The sequence below is a fragment of the Aquarana catesbeiana genome, linkage group LG05 (assembly GCF_042186555.1).
Source record: "Aquarana catesbeiana isolate 2022-GZ linkage group LG05, ASM4218655v1, whole genome shotgun sequence".
Taxonomy (NCBI): Eukaryota; Metazoa; Chordata; class Amphibia; order Anura; family Ranidae; genus Aquarana; species Aquarana catesbeiana.
The window spans coordinates 653,607,867-653,627,831 of NC_133328.1; the positions used below are offsets into that span (position 1 = coordinate 653,607,867).

Consider the following 19,965-nt stretch of genomic DNA (forward strand, 5'->3'; position numbering starts at 1 on the left):
TTGCGGTCATTCAGGTGATTATCTAATAGTTTCTTGAAGCTATCAATGCTCCCCGCTGAGACCACCGCCTGTGGAAGGGAATTCCACATCCTTGCCGCTCTTACAGTAAAGAACCCTCTACGTAGTTTAAGGTTAAACCTCTTTTCTTCTAATTGTAATGAGTGGCCACGAGTCTTATTAAACTCTCTTCTGCGAAAAAGTTTTATTTCTATTGAAGGGTCACCAGTCCGGTATTTGTATATTGTGGGGTCACCAGTCCGGTATTTATATATTGTGGGGTCACCAGTCCGGTATTTATATATTGTGGGGTCACCAGTCCGGTATTTGTATATTGTGGGGTCACCAGTCCGGTATTTATATATTGTGGGGTCACCAGTCCGGTATTTATATATTGTGGGGTCACCAGTCCGGTATTTGTATATTGTGGGGTCACCAGTCCGGTATTTGTATATTGTGGGGTCACCAGTCCGGTATTTATATATTGTGGGGTCACCAGTCCGGTATTTATATATTGTGGGGTCACCAGTCCGGTATTTATATAATGAAATCATATCCCCTCTCAAGCGTCTCTTCTCCAGAGAGAATAAGTTCAGAGCTCACAACCTTTCCTCATAACTAAGATCCTCCAGACCCTTTATTAGCTTTGTTGCCCTTCTTTGTAGTCGCTCCATTTCCAGTACATCCTTCCTGAGGACTGGTGCCCAGAACTGGACAGCATACTCCAGGTGCGGCCGGACCAGAGTCTTGTAGAGCGGGAGAATTATCGTTTTATCTCTGGAGTTGATCCCCTTTTAATGCCAATATTCTGTTTGCTTTATTAGCAGCAGCTTGGCATTGCATGTCATTGCTGAGCCTATCATCTACTAGGACCCCCAGGTCCTTTTTCCATCCTAGATTCCCCCAGAGGTTCTCCCCCCAGTCTATAGATTGCATTCATATTTTTACCACCCAAATCCATTATTTTACATTTTTCTACATTGAACCTCATTTGCCATGTAGTCGCCCCTCCCCCATTAATTTGTTCAGGTCTTTTTGCAAGGTTTCCACATCCTGCGGAGAAGTTATTGCCCTGCTTAGCTTAGTATCGTCCACAAATACAGAGATTGAACTGTTTATCCCATCCTCCAGATCGTTTATGAACAAATTAAATAGGATTGGTCCCAGCACAGAACCCTGGGGGACCCCACTACCCACCCCTGACCATTCTGAGTACTCCCCATTTATCACCACCCTCTGAACTCGCCCTTGTAGCCAGTTTTCAATCCATGTACTCACCCTATGGTCCATGCCAACGCACCTTATTTTGTACAGTAAACATTTATGGGGAACTGTGTCAAATGCTTTTGTAAAATCCAGATACACCACGTCTACGGGCCTTCCTTTATCCTTATCCATATCACTTGTCATATGAAGCTTCAATAAAAGGATTTTTGGAAGTGCAGCCCTCAAATTATTTCTTAATGACACTGAGACCTAACCCCCCCCCCCGCAAACGCTTAAGGCCTGTCCCCACAGACACTGAGGGACAACCCCAGACACAGGCCTTCCCTCCCTCTATGAAATTTGGAGCCTGTTGGTGTCGGCATTCTTTGAGTTGTTCCCTCCGGGGGATATTTACAATCCATTTGGTATGAAATGAGGGAGGAAATAGTTTTTAAACATTCTGAGAAGGAGACATCTGGAGCTTATGGGGGATCTTCATCTGATCTCCAGCCAACAAGCTCCCTTCATCCACCTATTTACCATCCCGAGGATTATTCTCCCTTCAGATATTCTAATAGACCTGAAATAGTGATAATCATTCTTCAGAGATTGTCGACCTTCATGAGTTACGGGTCTACGAGTGAATGTGGTGCTTCCTGGGAATAGTTCAGTCTGGACCCTTTTCTTCATCAATGGCACATTTTTTCCTTTTAATGGAGTTGGCTTACTCATAGCCTTGTATTACGACCATTGGCATTTGAGAAGGATGCTGTTCCTGACCCCTTCTAGAAAGTGGAATTGTTCAGTGTAGCCTGTCCTGGAAGATAGTGACCTCTGTGAGCAGAGGGAGCATTGTGAGCGTGTGCGGGGGACACCATGACACAGGACATTCCTGGGATATTTATAACCTGGAGCAATGCACACCGAGGAGCTGACCGAGCTGGAGGCCGGACACTGAGCTGTGATCAACACAACCAGAGACCATAGAGACGGGACAGTCACCGGGGTGTAAGTGGGACTCAGTCGTGGAGGTGGCAATAGTGTTGAGCGGGCAGGAATTTGTAACAGGATAGACAGGTGTGACTAGTGGCAGGTCAGAGGATAGACAGGTGTGACTAGTGGCAGGTCAGAGGATAGACAGGTGTGACTAGTGGCAGGTCAGAGGATAGACAGGTGTGACTAGTGGCAGGTCAGAGGATAGACAGGTGTGACTAGTGGCAGGACAGAGGATAGACAGGTGTGACTAGTGGCAGGACAGAGGATAGACAGGTGTGACTAGTGGCCTGGAATAGTAACCATGGTGTGACTAGTGGCCAGACATGGTGTGCAGAGGATAGACAGGTGTGACTAGTGGCAGAGGATAGACAGGTGTGACTAGTGGCAGAGGATAGACAGGTGTGACTAGTGGCAGGTCAGAGGATAGACAGGTGTGACTAGTGGCCAGACATGGTGTGCAGAGGATAGACAGGTGTGACTAGTGGCAGAGGATAGACAGGTGTGACTAGTGGCAGGTCAGAGGATAGACAGGTGTGACTAGTGGCAGGTCAGAGGATAGACAGGTGTGACTAGTGGCCTGGAATAGTAACCATGGTGTGACTAGTGGCCAGACATGGTGTGCAGAGGATAGACAGGTGTGACTAGTGGCAGAGGATAGACAGGTGTGACTAGTGGCAGGACAGAGGATAGACAGGTGTGACTAGTGGCAGAGGATAGACAGGTGTGACTAGTGGCAGGTCAGAGGATAGACAGGTGTGACTAGTGGCAGGTCAGAGGATAGACAGGTGTGACTAGTGGCAGGTCAGAGGATAGACAGGTGTGACTAGTGGCAGGACAGAGGATAGACAGGTGTGACTAGTGGCAGGACAGAGGATAGACAGGTGTGACTAGTGGCCTGGAATAGTAACCATGGTGTGACTAGTGGCCAGACATGGTGTGCAGAGGATAGACAGGTGTGACTAGTGGCAGAGGATAGACAGGTGTGACTAGTGGCAGAGGATAGACAGGTGTGACTAGTGGCAGGTCAGAGGATAGACAGGTGTGACTAGTGGCAGGTCAGAGGATAGACAGGTGTGACTAGTGGCCAGACATGGTGTGCAGAGGATAGACAGGTGTGGCTAGTGGCCAGAAAGATCCATAGTAAATATATTCACACTTTAGTGAGATCTGGGTGGATTGGATAAGAAGTGACCACTTTCTGAAGCCCTCCCATAATGTCGCTCTCTTTCCCCTTCTCGAATGGAGCTTTACGTTCTCTGCAGCTGGAGGCAGAGGAGCAGGAAAGGTGGGAGAAAAGGAAAAAACTTAGCAGGGTAGCTCTGAGGCCCTCAGTGAATGCTCACCGTTTAGTGAAAGCTCCTCCCCAACTGACCTCCGTGTGTACTGACCCCCTCTTCCACCAAGCCGTCTTCACTGGTGACCTGGCCACCTTGCAAGCCTACATGGAGGCAAAGACCACTGCCAACGTCCTTATTCCTTCCAGGAATCATGACCTCCGCTGGAAATGCCAGCAAGCTGGTGAGTGACAGAGAGATGAAAGAGATCTGTACGATTTGTTGTAAGGGGGTTGTACTGGTGCGTGTAGGGGGCTGTATGCTTGGGGGTGAGAGGGATTTTACTGGTGGGTGTAGCCATCTGTATGGTTTGCTGTAGGGGACTGTACAGTTAGGTGTAGGGGCTTTGTGGCTGGATGTAGGGAGCTGTACAGTAAAGTGTAGGGACTTTGTGGCTGGATGTAGGGAGCTGTACGGTTAAGTGTAGGGGCTTTGTGGCTGGATGTAGGGAGCTGTATGGTTGGGTGTAGGGGCTGTATAGTTTGTTGTATGGATTGCTGTAGAAACCTGTACAATTGGGTGTGGACGTTGGGGTTGTGCTGTCACCACCTAACACCCACATGCTGCATATTCATAGTCTGTACTCACTTCATGGGTCTCAGGAACACAAATTGGTGTCATGAGGATTGTTTCCCAGGATTCCAGTGTAAATTTGTGTCAGGAATAGGGATATCTTAATTGCACTGGACACAGGCTTGATATTCATAGACCCTGGGTTTTAGGTTGCTACTTTCAGGACACCGGCAAAAGCTTTGCTGGCCACCCTCCAGGCATACCCTATAACCCCACCCCACTCCGAGTCCTCGTTTTTTTTTTTTTGACTAGTGTCCTCAGGTGATGGATCTCTTCTACCATATGCAGAAGTTTTCTATGCTTAGCCAGTTTTCATTATTTTTCCCTTCATTTTATTATGAATTCTCCTTAATTTCCATTCCTCTGGGTCCCAGACCTGAGGGTTCCGTTGGTGGCCTCAAAAGGGTGCAAATAAAGAGTTTCAAACACCACCTTGTTTTCTTCTCTCAAACCAGCCAACATCTGCCCAAGAACAGATTTTCAGACCGACCTGAACCATCTCTTGTTCCAGAAAGTGGTTGTTCCGGTCCCGCTAGAGGACGGGTTCAAAGGTTTGTATTCAAACCTGTTCATGGTTTGAAAACCCAACAGGGGTATTTGTCCTGTCCTGAAACTTAAATCCCTAAACAAGTACTCCTGTGTTCCAAAGTTTTGTATGAAATCTGCAAGGTCTGTAATTGTCCCTCTGAGACAAGGGGAATATTTGGCATCAGTAGACATTCAAGTTGTCTACTTACATATTCCCATTTACCCACCTCATCAGCTGTGCTTCGCAGTAGAGTACAAGCATTTCCAATTTGTTACACGGCAATTTGGCTAATCCTCTGCACCTGGAGTAATCACAAAGTTACTTGTCCACTTCAGGTCACAGGGTACCTAGACCAGCTTTTTCTGCAAGATTCTTCTCTCTAGCTGGATAATCCACCTTCAGTCTTTCAGTCTGCCCCCCAGCCTTCTCTTCATTTAGGAATGCTTCTTCCTAGACACGGCCCAGGCAAAACGTTTTTTTTTCCCGGCAAACAAAGCTTGCCTCCCTAAGATCCCATGCTCAGACCTTCAGATCAAAAAGACATCCATGAGGGTCTCGGGCCTTATGGTGGCCTCATTCAAGGCTTTACCTTTCACTCAGTTCCAATCAAGGCTTCTTCAACACAACAAGCTCCTTCTCTCAGTATTCCTGTGCTTCTCTCCAGTCAGCAAAGGAACTCCATAGCTTGGTGGAAACTAGCTCTGCACCACTGGACACGCCCCCTTTCTTCAGGGACATCTGATCAAGGCACAATCAGTCAAGACTACAGCAGTGGCCTATACAGTCATCAAGGGGGTACCAGGAGTCAGGTAAGTAAGTCTGATTCTGTCCTGGGTGGATCTTGGTTAGGGTTCACATTCCAGGATTAGACAGTTGGCAAGCAGATTTCCTCAGCCGTCACCAGAGAGAATGATTCCAACAGATATGGGGCCACCAGATGTAGACATCTTGGCTTCCATTTTCAACAAGTTATCATTTGTGACCAGCACCAAGCATCTTCTAGCACTGGCACTGGATGCTTTGATAGTTCCCTGGACTCCAATTCAGGCTAATAATGGGAATTTTTGCCTTAGCTGTAAAGTCCTTTTCTTGCCATTCATCACTGGACGCTGGCAAAAAAATGAAAATAATCCCCTCCCAGGCATAACTCGGTCCCGATATGTAATCCAAGAAAAGGATTTTTCATCTAAACCAAAAATCTCATATTCTTCATTATCACAGGACATCTTCATGATGGAGATGTCCTAAAGCACTGGGCAACACGGCAACAAGCCATCAGGCCGCCAATAACGAAAACCACAATAGATTAGAACCACACACATCTACCTGTAAGACCCTCTGCCCAAAGGTTGCATCCGCAGATCCTTGCACCTCTACCTGGTAGAACTTAGTAAAGGAATGGAGATCAGGCAGGAACCCTTCATTCCCTTCCTTGCCAATAACACCTGCTCAGTCTTCTCTCTTCTCTGCATGTGCCGATACCCTCTCACCTCTATACAAATATTACAGCAGATGTGTGCTTCTTATAACCAGTTACCAGCACTATTCTTCTAATCTAACCACTAATCTGATGGACAATGACAACATAACATATAACCGCCAATCAATACAGTTTAATTTTTGGGGAGTAAAATATTTTTCCAAGATCAGGCCCAGATGTTAATTACAGTTGTTGAGTTGGGACCAGGGCCTTTTTTTTTGGAGGTGCAGAATCCACATGAACCTCTCCAATGTGCTCATCATCTGAAGCACAATGGGCAATTTTTGGAAGGTTTCTGAAGGACTCTTCTAGCCAATGAAACAACCGGAAAATTCAAAAGTAAAGTTGTTTTCTTCTGCTGTTCCATTTATGAGGGCAATGTTGTGGTTCCATAGACTTGCTGCATGTATACCACAATGTGAAACTTCTATCGAGGTCCATGCCAAATCATAGCTAGCTTCAGCAGCCTGCCACACAGTACAGAGTGGTTGTCTTTCTGGAAGTTGACAGCCAGGACTTGACAAAGTAATACAAAGATAAACCTGCCCTGTATGGAGGACCATTACGAGGACCACAGAGTCCAGAGGCACAGGTAACCCCTGAGCAGCATTTTTTAGGAGGAATGAAATGGCACGTGGCAGTGGTCAGGGTCGGTGGTCTGGGTCGATGGTTGCAGACGGTATTCTTAGTCGATGGTTAGGGTCGGTGGTCTTTTTGGACCCCATTGTGCATTTTTTAGGGTAGTGACCCCAGGGGAGCGGTTTTGGTATTAGGACCAATGGGTGTGGTCAGACCTTCCTTGTACATATTCCACCATCAATCCAAAATATCAGCAGGTGACTTGCATTCCAGCTCCAACCTCCAGAGATTATACAAAAACTCCCCCCCCCCCCCCCCCCCAGAGTTGGAGATGAATCCATCACAGAATGTACTTAGCCTCTGACCACAGGTGATGGCATGTTTTTATATCTCAGAGGTGTGTGCTGGTCCTGGGTAGATGAGTGATCAGCTAGGGAAAGGAAATACACTGTGCTGCACGGCATGGATTCTTGACCTCTGGAATGTGGCGATAGCTTGGTGAGGAGACTTTGTTGCTAATGATGGACATTACCCATGTCACAAGCTTGCATATGGAGCTGACATTTTTTCACATATGATGCTTCAGTGCAGCAATACTGATATTAAACTCAACCACCTGATACACTGCCCTAACACTAAGCCTTGCCTGAAAGAGGACCTGTCATGACACCAATATCAGAGCTGCCATTACTGGCTTTTCCTTGTCCTTCGTTCACAACTTGGTGAACCAAAACAAATATCCAACCAGGGAAGTGCTGGAACACCCCATGTTCTCATACATCTTCCTAGTGAGGACAGGATGGTGATAACAGTCTGGTGGCTCCCATACCTGACATGTGCATTTCCTCACAATAGACAGAATCCTATGGCAGATATCCTAAGCTTAACCAAACTAATGACACAACTCACTCCTGAGGGACTGAACAGCACTGGTCCTCCACACTGATCCTCCACTATGGTCCCCTACACTGGTCCTCCCCACTTGTTCTCCATACTGGTCCTCCACTATGGTCCCCTACACTGGTCCTCCCCACTTGTTCTCCATACTGGTCCTCCACACTGGTCCTCCAATATGGTCCCCTACACTGGTGCTCCTCACTTGTTCTCCACACTGGTCCTCCACTATGGTCCCCTACACTGGTCCTCCGCACTGGTCCTCTCCACTGGTCCTCCACTATGGTCCCCTAAACTGGTCCTCCCCACTGGTCCTCCTCACTTGTCCTCCACACTGGTCCTCCACTATGGTCCCCTACACTGGTCCTCCCCACTTGTTCTCCATACTGGTCCTCCACTATGGTCCCCTACACTGGTCCTCCCCACTTGTTCTCCATACTGGTCCTCCACTATGGTCCCCTACACTGGTCCTCCACAGTGGTCCTCCAATATGGTCCCCTACACTGGTCCTCCTCACTTGTTCTCCACACTGGTCCTCCACTATGGTCCCCTACACTGGTCCTCCGCACTGGTCCTCTCCACTGGTCCTCCACTATGGTCCCCTACACTGGTCCTCCCCACTGGTCCTCCGCACTGGTCCTCTCCACTGGTCCTCCACTATGGTCCCCTACACTGGTCCTCCACACTGGTCCTCCAAGTGGGGACTTGTTCTCCATACTGGTCCTCCACTATGGTCCCCTACACTGGTCCTCCGCACTGGTCCTCTCCACTGGTCCTCCACTATGGTCCCCTACACTGGTCCTCCCCACTTGTTCTCCATACTGGTCCTCCACTATGGTCCCCTACACTGGTCCTCCACACTGGTCCTCCCCACTTGTTCTCCATACTGGTCCTCCACTATGGTCCCCTGCACTGGTCCTCCCCACTGGTCCTCCACTATGGTCCCCTACACTGGTCCTCCTCACTTGTCCTCCACACTGGTCCTCCACTATGGCCTCCCACAGCCTCCTGTGTATGATGAGTGAGGATCGGTGGATTGGAGGGAATTCATTGCAGAGACTCAGCCATGGAGTCAGTGTGCAGGAGTTGGCTGTGTATTTGTGTCACCCAGAATAGCCTGCTCAGGTCCTGGCTGTGAGTCCGCCCTCTAAATAGGAGACATGATACCGGATTTATATATAGACGCTGATATGGAAAGTCACAGACACTGCTGGCTGGATAGACACACGGATCACTCATATTCCCGGGACAAGGTAACCACACAATACATACCGGACATCGCTTCACAAATGGAAACAACTTTGTACATTCGATGATATACACCGATCAGCCATAACATTATGATTACCCAGAACAGCCCTGACCCGCCCAGGCATGGACCACACTAGACCTCTGAAGGTATGCGGTGGTATCTGGCACCAAGCCGTCACTAGCAGATCCTTTCAGTCCTGTAAGTTGGGACTTAAGGCCTCTGTGGATCAGTCTTGTTTTTTTACCAGCACATCTCACAGAAGCTCAATTGAATTGAGATCTGGAGAATTTGGAGGACAAGTCAACATCTCCAACTCATCGTTGTGTTCCTCAAACAATTTTTGAACCATGTTTGCAGTGTGCCAGGGCACATTATCCTGTTGAAAGAGGCCACTGCCCTCAGGGAATACCGTTTCCATATAGCGATAGACTTGGTCAGCAAAAATGGTTAGGTAGGTGGTACATGTCAAGTAACATCCACATGAATGGCAGGAGCCAAGGTTTCCCAGCAAAATATTGCCCAAAGCATCACACTGCCTCCGCCAGCTTGTCTTCTTCCCATTACACAGCCTGGTGCCATCTCTTCCCCAGGTAAGTGGCACACCTGACCATCCACATGACTCATTGGACCAGGCCACCTTCTTTCATTGCTCCATGCTCCAGTTTTGAGGCTCATGCGCCCATTGTAGGCGTTTTTGGCTGTGGTCAACATGGGCATTCTGACCGCTCTGCCGCTACACAGCCCCATACACAACAGACGGCGATGCCCATTTTTTATGCTTTCAACACATCAACTTTCAGGGACAACATGTTCACTTGCTGCCTAATATATCCCACTGACTTTCAGATGCCAATGTAACGAGAGAACCAATGTTATTCACTTACCTATCAATTGTCAGAATGTTATGGCTCTTCGACGTATACCGGACCCCACACCTACATTCCATGTTATACAGTTAGGTCCATCTATATTTGGACACAGGCACAATTTTCATATTTTTGGCTCTGTATGCCACCAGAATAAAATTAAAATGAAACAATCCAAATGAATTTGAAGTTCAGACTTTCAGCTTTAATTCAAGGGGTTGATCATAAATATCAAGTACAAATTTTAAGAACTGCAGCCTTTTTTATACACGGCTCCCCAATTTCAAGGGGCTCAAATGTAATGGGACAAATGAATGTAACCATAAATAAAATGTTCCTTTTTATTATTTTGTTGAGAATCCTTTACTAGCAATGACTTCCTGAAGTCTGGAACCCATGGACATTACCGAAGAATGGGTTTCCTCCTTTCTGATGCTTTGCCAGGCCCTAACTGCAGATGTCTTCAGTTGTTCTTTGTTTGTGGTCATTTCTGCCTTTAGTTTTGCCTTCAGCAAGTGAAATGCTCAATTGGGTTGAGATCAGGTGATTGACTCGGCCATTGAAGAATATTCCACTTCTTTTCCTTTAAAAGCTCCTGAGTTGCTTTTGCAGTGTGTTTTGGATCATTGTCCATCTGTACTGAGCGCCATCCAATTAACTTTGCTGCATTTGGCTAAATCTGGGATGAAAGTATATCTCTAAATACTGCAGAATTCATCCGACTGCTTCTGTCTTCTGTCACATCATCAATAAACACCAAAGACCAGGGCTCCTTTTCAGCGGGAACTTGGGGGAACGCAGTTCCGGCACCTCCTGCACTGAATGTATGTAATGGCAAAGGGGGCTGGGGTGTGCTGGAGGCTGGGAGATCTATTGTTGATGGGAAGGGTCTATTGTTGTTGGCTACTGGAGGGTCCATTGATGCTGGCTGATGGGGGATCTATCATTGCTGGGGGCCAATTGTTGCTGGGATAGATCTACTGATGAGAGAGGGGTTTATTGTTGCTGGCTGCTGGAGGGTCTATTGATGCTGGTTTCTGGGAGATCTGTTGTTGCTGACAGGTGTCTATTGTTGCTGGGGTGGATCTGTTGTTACTAGGGTGGATCTGTTGTTACTGGAGGGTCATTTTGTTGTGGGGGGTCTATTGTTGAAAGAAGGGTGTATATCGTAATGCTTATTAATAAAATCTATACAAATTACTTAGCACCACAAAATGATACTTGGTTCTGTATTCTCTAAAAAGGTATGTACTGGAAGGTGGGTAGAGGATGGAACCAAGGGGCGGTGCTCAGAGGTGGATAGGGGGGCGAAGACAAGGGGTGACTTGAAAAGGGGAGTTCCTGAACCTATTCTCTGAGAAAAAAAGGCCTGCCAAAGACCCAGTGGTCACTGGAAGCCATGCATGCCCATGCCATCACACTGCAAGCTCCACCATGTTTTACAGATGATGTTGTGTGCTTTGGATCACGAGCTGTTCCAAGCCTCCTCCACACTTTTTTCTTCCCGTCATTCTGGTACAGATTAATCTTAGTTTAATCCATCCAAAAAATGCTTTTCCAGAACTGGTCTGGCTTTTTTAGATGATTTTTGGCAAGGTCTAATCTGGCTTTTCTATTCTTCAGGCTTATGAATGGTTTGCACCTTGTGGTGAACCCTCTGTATTTGCTTTTGTGAAGTCTTCTCTTGATCTTAGACTTTAACAATAATAAGCCCACCTCCTGGAGAGTGTCCTTCACTTGTCTGGGTGCTGTGAATGGGTTTTTCTTTACCATAGAGAGGAACCTGCGACCATCCACCACTTTAGTCTTCCGTGGACATCCAGGCCTTTTTATGTTGCTGAGCTCACCAGTGCGTTCTTCTTTCCTCAGAATGTACCAAACTGTTGATTTGGCCACTCCTAATGTTATTGGTATCTCTCTGATGGATTTATTTTGTTTTTGAAGCCTTACCATGGCCTGTTACACTTGCGTGGACAGCTCCTTTGAACGCATGATGTTGGTTCACAGCAATAGATTCCAAATGCAAATACCGCACTTATGCCGCGTAAACACAAGCGGAATGTCCGTCAGAAAAAGTCCGATGGGAGCTTTTCATTGTATTTTCCGATCGTGTGTATGCCCCATTGAACTTTTTCTGTCAGAAATTCAAACGGACTTAGATAGTGAACATGTTCTAAATTTTTCCAACGGAACTAATTCCTATCGGGAAAACCGCTCGTCTGTATGCTGTTCTGACGGACCAAAAACGACGCATGCTCAGAAGCAAGTACGAGACGGAAGCGATTGGCTACTCGCTATTGAACTTCCGTTTTCTAGTCCCGTCGTACGTGTTGTACGTCACCGCGTTCTGGACGGTCGGACTTTGGTGTGACTGTGTGTATGCGAGATAGCTTAAGCTGAATTCCGTCGGAACTCCGTCATAAAAACCTTCAGAGTTTATTCCGATGGCAAAACCGGTCGTGTGTACGCGGCATTAGAATCAACTCCAGACGTTATATCCGCTTAATTAATGAAGAAATAACAAAGGAGTAGCCCACAACTGGCCACAAAACAGCTTTTAAATCAATTGTCCAATTACTTTTGGTCCCTTGAAAAAGGGGGGGGGGGTGGCTATTCTTAAGAGCTGTAATTCCTAAACCCTTCCCCCGATTTGGATGTACATACCCTCAAATTAAACCTGAGAGCATGCACTTTCAGGCCATATACATTATATAACTATAGCCTGAATATGTTTTGGTAAATACCTGGAAAAATCTAACCCGTTCCTGTGTCCAAATATATATGGACTTAACTGTATATACTGGACTTTGCACCATATCGAAATGCATACATTCCACTCCATACATTTCATGTCGGTTCTGGACCACTTCCTGTTGGTCTTCACACATTTCAGGACAGACTGACACCTGACTTGACCTCTTTCCTGCTCTGTCTGTAGATCCTTAGAGAATGTCCAGGGTGATTGTGACTCGAAAGGCGGAGGGGTCAGCCCTGGATTTCTGGTTGTCACTCCTCTCAGGGGACACTGTCGCTATATATCAGTTGCTGGAAGTCCCTGATGATTGCATTCACTCCAACTCTGTGTTTGATACAAGCGATGTGGAGGAATGGAGGAACTATCGCTACAACACTACGGCCCTGAGTATGTCACCAGAATAATGAGTGCCCAGAATTCGGGAGATGAGATTATGAAGAACTGTAGTATGGGCAGGGTGGGATGCGATCGGTTTGGAGTCCTAACTCTCCTTTCTCTCTTTCAGGAATCTGGTCTTTGACATATGAAGAGGAATATACTTGCCCCCTCTATGTGACTGCCAGTCGTGGTTACTCTGATTGCCTCCAGATCCTCCTCAAGAAGGGGGCTGAAGTGGACTTTTCCCCCGGTGGGGAGAGCTCTTTACATGGAGCCTGCCAAAATGGCCACAGCGAATGTGTGAGGCTGCTACTGAGACATGGCGCCAATCCCAACATGGAATCCCAAGACGGGACTTTACCTCTCCATTACTGCCAGAAGCCGGAGTCCTACCAGTAAGTCATGGTGGTCTGTGTTCATTGTGTCCATATGTTATTTATTAGAGATAGATGGTAGTGACATTCCACCATTCCAGGTAATAGGTCCCCATCCTGGACAGTGAGTGTTCTTCAATGGTGTCCACTGACCATTAATATGAGGACATCCAGATAATGGGTCCCCATCCTGGACAGTGACTGTTCTTCAATGGTGTCCACTGACCATTAATATAAGGACATCCCGCCATTCCAGATAATGGGTCCCCATCCTGGACAGTTAGTGTTCTTCAATGGTGTTCACTGACCATTAATATGAGGACATCCCACCATTCTAGATAATGGGTCCCCATCCTGGACAGTGAGTGTTCTTCAATGGTGTCCACTGACCATTGATATGAGGACATCCAGATAATGGGTCCCCATCCTGGACAGTGAGTGTTCTTCAATGGTGTTCACTGACTATTAATATGAGGACATCCCACCATTCCAGATAATGGGTCCCCTCCTGGACAGTGATTGTTCTTCAGTGGTGTCCACTGACCAGTAATATGAGGACATCCCACCATTCCAGATAATGGGTCCCCATCCTGGACAGTGGCTGTTCTTCAATGGTGTCCACTGACCATTAATATGAGGAAATCCCACCATTCCAGATAATGGGTCCCCATCCTGGACAGTGAGTGTTCTTCAATGGTGTTCACTGACCATTAATATGAGGACATCCCACCATTCCAGATAATGGGTCCCAATCCTGGACAGTGATTGTTCTTCAATGGTGTCCACTGACCATTAATATGAGGACATCCCACCATTCCAGATAATGGGTCCCCATCTTGGACAGTGATTGTTCTTCAATGGTGTCCACTGACCAGTAATATGAGGACATCCCACCATTCCAGATAATGGGTCCCCATCCTGGACAGTGGCTGTTCTTCAATGGTGTCCACTGACCAGTAATATGAGGACATCCCACCATTCCAGATAATGGGTCCCCATCCTGGACAGTGGCTGTTCTTCAATGGTGTCCACTGACCAGTAATATGAGGACATCCCACCATTCCAGATAATGGGTCCCCATCCTGGACAGTGACTGTTCTTCAATGGTGTCCACTGACCATTAATATGAGGACATCCCACCATTCCAGATATTGGGCCCCTATCCTGGACAGTGACTGTTCTTCAATGGTGTCCACTGACCATTAATATGAGGACATCCCACCATTCCAGATACTGGATCTCCTTCCCAGACAGTGAGTGTTCTTCTCTATGAAGAGATGTCCACTGACCAGTAATATGAAGACATCCCACCATTCCAGATAATGGGCCCCCATCCCGGACAGTGAGCGTTCTTCTCTGTGTAGAGTTGTCCACTGACCATTAATATGAGGACATTATAATTAGCGTTTGTGGGAGGGGCAAAGCTGACATTATCATAATGACCTCATACACTATATTGTCAAAAGTATTGGGACACCTGCCTTTACACGCACACAACTTTAATGGCATCCCAGTCCGTAGGGTTCAATATTGAGTTGGCCCACCCTTTGCAGCTACAGTGCCTTGCAAAAGTATTCACCCCCTCTTGGCTTTTTACCTATATTGTTACATTACAGCCTTTAGTTCAATGTTTTTTTCATCTGAATTATATGTGATGATCAGAACACAATCGTCTAAGTTGGGGAAGTAAAATTAGAAAAATAAATACATAAAACTATTTTTCATAAATAAAAAACTGATAATTGTCACGTGCGTATGTATTCACCCCCTTTGTTATGAAGCCCATAAAAAGCTCTGGTGCCACCAATTACCTTCAGAAGTCACATAATTAGTGAAATGATGTCCACCTGTGTGCAATCTAAGTGTCACATGATCTGTCATTACATAGACACACCTCTGTGAAAGGTCCCAGAGGCGGCAACACCTAAGAGAGAGGAACCACTAACCAAACACTGCCATGAAGACCAAGGAACTCTCCAGACAAGGAAGGGACAATGTTGGTGAGAAGTACAAGTCAGGGTTAGGTTATAAAACAATCTCCAAATCTTTGCTGATCCCTAGGAGCACCATCAAATCTATCATAACCAAATGGAAAGAACATGGCACAACAGCAAACCTGCCAAGAGACGGCCGCACACCAAAACTCACGGAGCGGGCAAGGAGGGCATTAATCAGAGAGGAGCACAGAGACCTAAGGTAACCCTGGAGGAGCTGCAGAGTTCCACAGCAGAGACTGGAGTATCTGTACATAGGACCACAATAAGCCGTACGCTCCATAGAGTTGGGATTCATGGCGGAGTGGCCAGAAGAAAGACATTACTTTCATCAAAAAACAAAATGGCACGTTCTGAGTTTGTGAAAAGGCATGTGGGAGATTCCCAAAATGTATGGAGGAAGGTGCTCTGGTCTGATGAGACCAAAATTTTACTTTTTGGCCATAAAAGAAAACGCTATGTCTGGAGCAAACCCAACACATCACATCACCCGAAGAACATCATCCCCACTGTGAAACATGGTGGTGGCAGCATCATGCTGTGGGGATGTTTTTCAGCAGTCGGGAAACTGGTCAGAGTTGAGGGAAAGATGGATGGTGATAAATACAGGGATATTCTGGAGTAAAACCTGTAGCACACTGTGTGTGATTTGAGGCTAGGACGGAGGTCCACCTTCCAGCAGGACAATGACCCCAAACACACTGCTAAAGCAACACTTGAGAGGTTTAAAGGGAAACATGGAAATGTGTTTGAATGGCCTAGTCAAAGCCCAGACCTCAATCCAAAAGAAAATCTGTGGTCAGACTTGAAGATTGCTGTTCACAAACCATCCAACTTGAAGGAGGAGCAGTTTTGCAAGGAGGAGGAATGGGCAAAAATCCCAGTGGTGAGATGTGGCACCTCATAGAGACTTATCCAAAGAGACTTGGAGCCGCAAAAGGTATCTCTACAAAGTATTGACTTTAGGGGGGTGAATAGTTTTGCACATTGACTTTTTCTGTTATTTTGTCCTATTTGTTGTTTGCTTCACAATAAAAAAAAAATCTTCAAAGTTGTGGGCGTGTTCTGTAAATGAAATGATGGAAATCCTCAAACAATCCATGTTATTCCAGGTTGTGAGGCAACAAAACACGGAAAATGCCAAGGGGGGTGAATACTTTTGCAAGGCACTGTATTACAGCTTAAGCTCTTCTGGGAAGGCAGTCCACAAGGTTTAGGAGGGTGTCTATGGGAATGTTTGACCATTCTTCCAGAAGAGCATTTATGAGGTCAGGCACTGATGTTGGACGAAAAGGCCTGGCTCACAGTCCCCGCTCTAAGTCATATCAAAGGTGTTCTAAAGGTGTATATATAGATCCATCGGCTCCCAATTCATTTCTGGCCCCTCTGGTGGTGAACAGATAGTTCTCTGAGCATTATAAAGGGAACCTGCCAGGAGGTCTCCACCATTACTGACCTCCTACTGAAAATGCTAATTGCCTGACTCCCACACGTGATCCTACCCTGTTTCCCCGAAAATAAGACCTAGCGTGATTGTCGGTGATGGCTGCAATATAAGCCCTACCCCCCAAATAAGCCCTACCCTGTTTCCTCAAAAATAAGCCCTACCCTTGAAATAAGACCTACAAGGACTTTACCTAGGGCTTATTTGGGGGGTAGGGCTTATATTGCAGCCATCACCGACAATCACACTAGGTCTTATTTTCGGGGAAACAGGGTATCACTTCATTACATTTTGAGTCACTGAGCTGCAACAATCATGAAGTCAGAAGGAGGACAGAACTTGTTCCCACTCGGGCAGTAGAGGTCTCCATACACAGGAGACACCCGAGGGTGATGTCTACAGGCCGGTGTACAGTTCCCCCAGTGCGCCATATTGGAATCACCCCAGGGCCCCATATTGGAATCACCCCAGGGCCCCATATTGGAATCACCCCAGGGCCCCATATTGGAATCACCCCAGGGCCCCATATTGGAATCACCCCAGGGCGCCATATTGGAATCAGCCCATGGCCCCATATTGGAATCACCCCAGGGCGCCATATTGGAATCACCCCAGTGCGCCATATTGGAATCACCCCAGGGCCCCATATTGGAATCACCCCAGGGCGCCATATTGGAATCACCCCAGGGCGCCATATTGGAATCACCCCAGGGCCCCATATTGGAATCACCCCAGGGCCCCATATTGGAATCACCCCAGGGCGCCATATTGGAATCACCCCAGGGCGCCATATTGGAATCACCCCAGGGCGCCATATTGGAATCACCCCAGTGCGCCATATTGGAATCACCCCAGGGCCCCATATTGGAATCACCCCAGGGCGCCATATTGGAATCACCCCAGGACGCCATATTGGAATCACCCCAGGGCGCCATATTGGAATCACCCCAGGGCGCCATATTGGAATCACCCCAGTGCGCCATATTGGAATCACCCCAGGGCGCCATATTGGAATCACCCCAGGGCGCCATATTGGAATCACCCCAGGGCGCCATATTGGAATCACCCCAGGGCGCCATATTGGAATCACCCCACGGCGCCATATTGGAATCACCCCAGGGCGCCATATTGGAATCACCCCAGGGCGCCATATTGGAATCACCCCAGGGCGCCATATTGGAATCACCCCAGGGCGCCATATTGGAATCACCCCACGGCGCCATATTGGAATCACCCCAGGGCGCCATATTGGAATCACCCCAGGGCGCCATATTGGAATCAGGCTGTAGAATATACACATAGGTTACACATAGGTTGGACTTGATGGACTTGTGTCTTTTTTAAACCTCACCTACTATGTAACTATGTAACTATGTAATATCTGAGTGGCTGCAGATCACATAACATTACAGTACAGAATGGATCGTGTGCCAGTTATTTATGTTGTGTTTATTTTTAGTGGGAGGAGTTTCCTAATATAACTAAAGGTAAAACTTCTTTTTTAGTCTTGGATGGAGTGGAGAGGGATTAGACCCCCTGTCAGGTGCCCCCTTTATGGAGATTCATCCCCTCTATTTTTCCCAGTGATTGTTATAACTGAGACTAAAAGAAAATTCCAAATTGTGGGTTGTCACCAGAACAGGAATAGAGGGAAAATCTTCCAATGGGGGACAACAAACCAGGGATTCCCTCACTTTGTGTTTTGGCTATGGGTCAGGAAGTGAAGAGAAATCTCACCGGTGGGACACCTGATAGAGGTTATAACCCTCCCTTCAGTGGCAGCTGGTGGGTTCTTCTTTTAGGGGGGTGGCAAACAAACAACCCCCCCCCCCACGGTGCGGCGGCAATGAAACAGAACAGCCCACGCAGGCGGTCGGCACTTACCCGCTTTACCCGCTCGTGTGGTGGGGCTGTGGTGTCCTCTCCTCCTGGGTGGCGGGCAGCGGCCACGACGGCTCTGGTGTCCACTCCTCCAGCTTCCTCTGCCGGCGCGTGTCTCCTCTTCCGTCAAAGTGCTAGGCATCCAATAGGATCGCCTGAAGTTTTGGTCAATCGGGAAACAGACCTCACAGACCTGCCTCCTGATTGGCGGGGAGGAACTTTAGTGTGATAGTGAAAATTAATTTGCTTATCGTCACACAACTGGGTGGGCTCAGAGCGCAATGCTCTGCGCTCAGAGCTCACCCTTTTTTGAAGCCTGTTAGAGCCTCTGGCTCTAATCAGGTGCTTAAAAAAAACACCCAGCGGCAATGGAATCCATGGTCCGGCACCACTGATATGTAGATCAGGGGGCCGGACGCAATGATAGGGGAGGCAGGCGCCCGAGTGCCCTCTATGGACGGGCCGCCACTGCCTCCCTTACTCCATCCAAAATGAAAAGAAAAAAAGTTTTGTCTTCAGTTCTGAAAGTGTTGGGTTAGAACTTCTCTTCTCCAGGATGAGGGATCAGATCCCTCATTGATGATGATGATGAATGGACTCTAGTTCTGTCCCATGGTATGTGAGGACTCACTGATTTGTCTTCTTTCTACAAGCTGTGCCAAGCTTCTTCTCCAATATGGAGCCCATGTGAACCGGCAGACGGAGGACGAGGAGTTCACCCCTCTCCATGTGGCAGCTCAGCATGGATTGCTGGAACACGTTGACCTTTACCTGCGTCATGGAGCTGCTGTCGATAGGAGAAATATAAATGGGGAGACTCCACTGAGTGTTGCGTGTAGTCATCCTCAGGGACCACAGGATTTGGACAGGTACTACCAGGTGTGTCGGCATCTCATACAGCATGGAGCTGACATTCTCACCCAGGACAAGGACCAGCAGAGCCCTCTACACTTGGCCTGTAAAAGTGCCAATCCTCAGGTGGTGGAGCTGCTCTTGGAGAAGGGGGCAGAGGTCAACACCATGAGCTATAGTGGAAACACTGCCATGCAGAACATTCTCCAGGTGACCTCATACAAGCTTCAGAACCAACCAGAACTCATTGTGCGGGCACTGCTGAATCATGGGGCCGTTCGGGTGTGGCCAGGATCCCTCATCAAGGTAAGTCATCCTACGATTTTAAGTATCTGGAGGGTACAAAGCAAACATAAATGTGAAGGTCATTGACAGACATACAAAGATGGCCCCATTTAGTACCCAAATTGGAATACTCAATGTTGGCCTACAATGGCTCTGTACACAACACAGATGATACCTCCCAAGAGATATGACTTTACTAGTCTTAACATGAAACAGCCCTTTACTGAAGAGTTCTGGATGTTCATGGGGCGTGTAGTTTGAATGAAGGGCTATTGTCCCACTGCACCAGAACAACT

General features: G+C 47.4%; 1 protein-coding gene across 1 annotated transcript in view; it reads left to right on the forward strand.

The window, feature by feature from the left end:
- The first annotated feature begins 1,887 nt into the window (after nt 1-1,887).
- The window catches only part of ASB10 (ankyrin repeat and SOCS box containing 10), a 35,042-nt gene continuing 16,964 nt past the window's right edge, over nt 1,888-19,965 (forward strand). Inside the window, exons 1-3 of the mRNA XM_073632611.1 lie at nt 1,888-3,717; nt 12,967-13,234; nt 19,186-19,690. Coding sequence (XP_073488712.1) covers nt 3,414-3,717; nt 12,967-13,234; nt 19,186-19,690 — 1,077 coding nt within the window. The 5' untranslated portion in view covers nt 1,888-3,413. The remainder of the gene's footprint in view (nt 3,718-12,966; nt 13,235-19,185; nt 19,691-19,965) is intronic.